The 4,664-nt window shown below is 37.5% G+C and overlaps 1 protein-coding gene across 1 annotated transcript; it reads left to right on the top strand.

Moving 5' to 3' along the window:
* The first annotated feature begins 832 nt into the window (after positions 1 to 832).
* LOC132155561 (C-X-C chemokine receptor type 5-like) lies at positions 833 to 2,900 on the top strand. Its single transcript, XM_059564331.1, has 2 exons — positions 833 to 984; positions 1,549 to 2,900. Exons 1-2 carry the CDS (start codon positions 928 to 930, stop codon positions 2,620 to 2,622), a joined length of 1,131 nt encoding a protein of 376 aa, XP_059420314.1. The 5' UTR covers positions 833 to 927; the 3' UTR covers positions 2,623 to 2,900.
* Positions 2,901 to 4,664: the final 1,764 nt, after the last annotated feature.

Genomic DNA, 4,664 nt, shown 5'->3' with positions numbered 1-4,664 from the left:
ATGCCTGGCTTAGGAAGATGCACTAACTGTAACATTGGCTTGTATCTTACAGATGTTATGTAGAATCGAGATTTGTAATATTTCTAATTAATCATAATTTGACTTGGGAACCGTAAAACATACACATCCCAAAATTTTGAACAAAAATGGACGGTTGACTTTCAAATGTCATAGCTATGTGTTAAAAATGCATTTCCATTGGTTATATTTGTACTATACCTCTCAAAAGTTTATTATTGTTTTTGTTTAAACATCTGGAAAGTAATGAAAGAAATATGAGAATTATGTAGTGGCCAAAGTGCAATGATTTTTCCTTTATTATCTGCCCTTTTTTAATTTCAAAAAGAAATAGACATAAAACAATTGTAACAAATTTTAGTTTTGTAAAATAATTCATATCACAATTTCTGTGTACTTAGAGACATTTTTCAGACAAATAGCCTATGAATATGAACACGTATGCAGCCAGAACCAAAATGCCAAAGTTACTTAATAAAGTGGGGATTTTAAATAGGTTTCTGTAACCAAGTCTGACTGCTGAGAAAACAGTTAGGTGCTAAGGTTTGGTCAGCCAAGTGGTAAAAAGAAACCCGCTGCAGCTTTCATCGATAATGATCAACTCAATAAAGATCAAAATGTGTGAGTTTAGTGCAAGTGTTTAAACTATGCCAATTAGTACTGTATAAATCTGAACTGCAGGATAGCGGGGGATGTGTTTTTCTGTAAAGGAAATGTGTGGGGTTCTTTCACTGTTTTTTTTAAGAATTCAAATAAGGTGAGTGTGAGTCCTTTTTTAGGTATATTTTAAAAAGGCGTGTCTTGAAACTCTGAGTGTGAATCGTGGGTTGGTTGTTCAGAGGAGTTTTATCACTGAAACACTGCATTCCTTTAAACCCGAAGTGAAGGACGCACACTTCTGAGACAACAATGGTCACTTACATCAAGACAAACGTGGAGCAAATAACAAATAAAGTTGTTTATGAAGTGAGTAATTCCGAACTTTCAACTTTTTATTTTAATGGTTAGATTTTAAATGTATGGTTATTTTTTTCTTGTGGACTGGCAGTAATCGATGATTTAATCTGCATCCTGTAATAAAAAGTAAATCATACTGCAGTATATGAAATTAATTGTACATTTTTAGAACAACAAAAATAATGTCCACATTTAATATCTTTAGATTGTTTCTTGTGAATAATTTTATTTGTCTTAAATTATTACTATATATTTTATTATATTTGTTATATTATTATTATTAATTGTATTATTAAAAATTTATTTCATTTTAAATACTGAAAAAAAAAACAGGAAGTGAGATTTCCTTTAAATCACTTCCTGTAAATTGTACAAGTGGCTATACAACTGTTTGCTGTATGCAACTTGATTGTTTCCATGATTAACCAAGGATGCAAATTATGGACAAAAAATAATAGTAATAATCAGTTAGATTGATTTATAATGCAGGGCATCTGATATACATCTGAATATTGCGGAGTCTAGAAAAATAAAAATCTTTGTTGTTGATCTAGCTGAAATGTGTACTTTCAGAATTTTCCGGATGATCTTTATAATGACTATGAAAATGTAACAGAAGAACCTTCTGATGGAGTACTGTACATCTGCAACAATGAAAATAACCCACTGCATCTGTTTCACTCTGTGTTCCAACCTCTTGTATATGGTGTGGTCTTTTTCCTGGGCCTAACAGGAAATGGCCTCCTCCTGACCATTCTGCTAAAACGCCGGAGGAACCTGCGCATCACAGAGATCTATCTGCTACATCTGGCACTGGCTGACCTGCTCCTCCTCTTCACTTTACCATTTGCAGTTACTGAAGGGGTAGTTGGGTGGCCTTTTGGAAACTTTTTGTGCAAGCTATTGGGACTTATTAATCGCCTAAATCTGGTGTGTGGGAGTCTGCTTTTGGCATGCATCAGTTTCGATCGCTACCTCGCCATTGTGCACGCCATCCCCAGTCTCCAGACCCGTCGACCTAAGACTGTTCACCTCACCTGTGCACTGCTCTGGCTCCTATGTCTATTTGTGACCATTCCCAATATGGTGTTCCTGTCTGTGGAGAAAGAGAACAACTCTACCAGGTTTTATTGTTCTTACAGCAACCATGGCATCCATGCAAACAACTGGAAGTTGACCAGCCGCTTCATCACACACCTTATGTGCTTCTTTCTGCCTCTGTTGATCATGGGGTACTGCTACACGTCTGTAATCATCACTCTTTGCCAAAGCCAGAGAAGTCTGGAGAAACAGGGAGCGATTCGACTGGCCCTACTAGTTACACTGGTTTTCTGCCTGTGCTGGCTACCATATAACATCACCATTTTTATGCATACCCTGGTGATCTTGGGTGCTGAGCAGAGCTGCCATGCTCACACCACACTGGAACAGGCGATAATGGTAACAGAGAGCATTGGCTTTTCCCACTGTTGTCTGAATCCAATCTTGTATGCCTTCATTGGGGTCCGTTTTCGAAGAGACCTCCTGCAGTTGCTCGCAAAGATGAAGTGTCTGCGTGTATGCCTGTCAGGTCTGCGCATTAAAAATTTGAACAAGGTATCTGTCTCAGAGGCTGTTTCTACCACAACATGTAACCAATATATCTAATAGCAGCTGAGCATTTCTGTACGTATTTTTTTCTTCTTTAAAGCACCAACTATCTGTGATTTGCAGCTTTACCTGCACACTGAGCCAGTCGCTGTACATGACTAAATGCACATAATGTGAGCGCTTGAAATAATTATTAATTTGGACAATCTGTTAGTCAAAGGTTGAATTTCATTAATAAGCAAATACCTAAAATTCTATAATGCTTTGCCTTGCGTTTTGAATGGATTCTATTATATACCAGATAACAAATGGTTCTGTAACAAATATTTGGAAATAAAAAGTGATATAATTCTATCAATCTGATTTCTTTTTTTATTTTGGTAAAGGGGTGGATGGCTTTTTTTTCTAGGCTTGATTCTGTTTATGGGGTGCAATCTAACATGTTAACGCATTATTTTTCACATAATTCACCTTTAATCCACACCTCTCTAGCCCTTCTCCTATACACAAATCCGCCGCGAACTCTATGGGCACCGCCATCTTGCCTGCCACCATTACTGCGTGCATGCGAAGTGTGACGGTGTGACACTTGCCGGAGCACTCTAATGTCATTTCAATGAAAGCGGATCCTGCTCATTTAAAGAAAATGTCTGTTGAAAGGGAACATTGGGTAGATGATGTCAGGCAGTGGCCAAAACTTACTGATAAAGGTAATTTATTGACAACAATGTAAAAATATGTAATTAAGAAGTGTATTAATTGATGACAACAATAAAACCGAACGCTGTCATTACCAGCCGTGTTGCTAATATGTTCACAAGCTTCAAATAACTAATAGGCCATACTCAAAAATATTCTTGTTTGCCATAACCCGACCCAATTAATTTTTTTTTTTTCCCTTTTAGTCCGACCGACTTGCCGATTGTAATTGTGTTAAGACCCACTGATTTTTTTTTAACTCTTCAAACAACTAATAAAAATGCTATAAAATGTGAGACACATGCAATTGACGATTTTCACACGCTCTCACGCCACACATCCATTTTCTCACGCACAGAAACATCGCGAAGCAAAGAGGACACGAAGATCGACAGACTAGACAGAGCAGGTTACTTATGATAGAAAAAAAACTCAGCTCTCAGATTCTGTTAATTTTATTATGAAATTCAAACAATAAATACTCCTCCGCTTGACCTGGAACACCTGGTACTCTGTGTAATCCATATGCCCGTAAACATGGGCAGTCAGTGCAACAAAGGTTCGTGAATTTCACAAACGGTTTTATTCCAAGCCTGTAGTTTTGTCCTGTTGTTAAAACAGCCAACCACACAACACGCTCTTCCCGGCATCACTGGACAGCATACATACTAAAAAAACGAAATAAAAACTTTTCTTACAGCTAACATCTGCTACAGCCGCCTACGGGACCAACGCTACATCTGCTACTTCCTTAGCAGCAAGGCACGCAGTAATGGCAGTGCTGCTTTACTTCCGTGTTTCGTCGGATTTGTCTATACACAAATCCACCGTGAACTCTATGGGCTCTGCCATCTTGCCTGCCGCCATTACTGCGTGCCTGCTAAGAGTGATGCTTGCCGATGCCCTCTAATGATATTTCAATGAAAGCGGAACCTGCTCATTAAAGAAAATGTCTGGTGAAAGGGAACATTGGGTAGATTATTGACAACATAATGTAATAATGTAAAAATATGTAATGTAATTAAGAAGTGTATTAATTGATGACAACAATAAAACCGAACGCTGTCACTACTAGCTGTTTTGCTAATATGTTCACAAGCTTCAAATAACTATTAGGCCATCCTTAAAAATATTCGTTTGCCATAACCTGACCCAAATAATTATTTTTTCCCCCTTTTAGTCCGACGACTTGCCGATTGTAACTGCGTTAAGACCCACAGATTTTTTTTAACTCTTCAAACAACTAATACAAATGCAATAAAATATGAGACACATGCTTTTCACACACACTCATGCCACACATTCATTTTCTCATGCACAGAAAAATCACGAAGCAAAGAGGACATGGAGATCGACAGACGAGACAGAGCGACATACTTATGATAGAAAAAAAAACTCAG

Source organism: Carassius carassius, chromosome 13, assembly GCF_963082965.1.
Source record: "Carassius carassius chromosome 13, fCarCar2.1, whole genome shotgun sequence".
Taxonomy (NCBI): Eukaryota; Metazoa; Chordata; class Actinopteri; order Cypriniformes; family Cyprinidae; genus Carassius; species Carassius carassius.
The sequence above is the reverse complement of the archived record's forward strand: the minus strand, read 5'-3'. Positions and strand labels throughout refer to the sequence as shown.

What these genes read in the sequence shown, in the direction of transcription:
- LOC132155561 (XM_059564331.1), top strand. Translation starts at nt 928, where the DNA reads ATGGTCACTTACATCAAGACAAACGTGGAGCAAATAACAAATAAAGTT. An exon ending in CAAATAAAGTTGTTTATGAA is followed by an intron (nt 985 to 1,548) that starts GTGAGTAATTCC and finishes GTGTACTTTCAG; the next exon opens with AATTTTCCGGATGATCTTTA.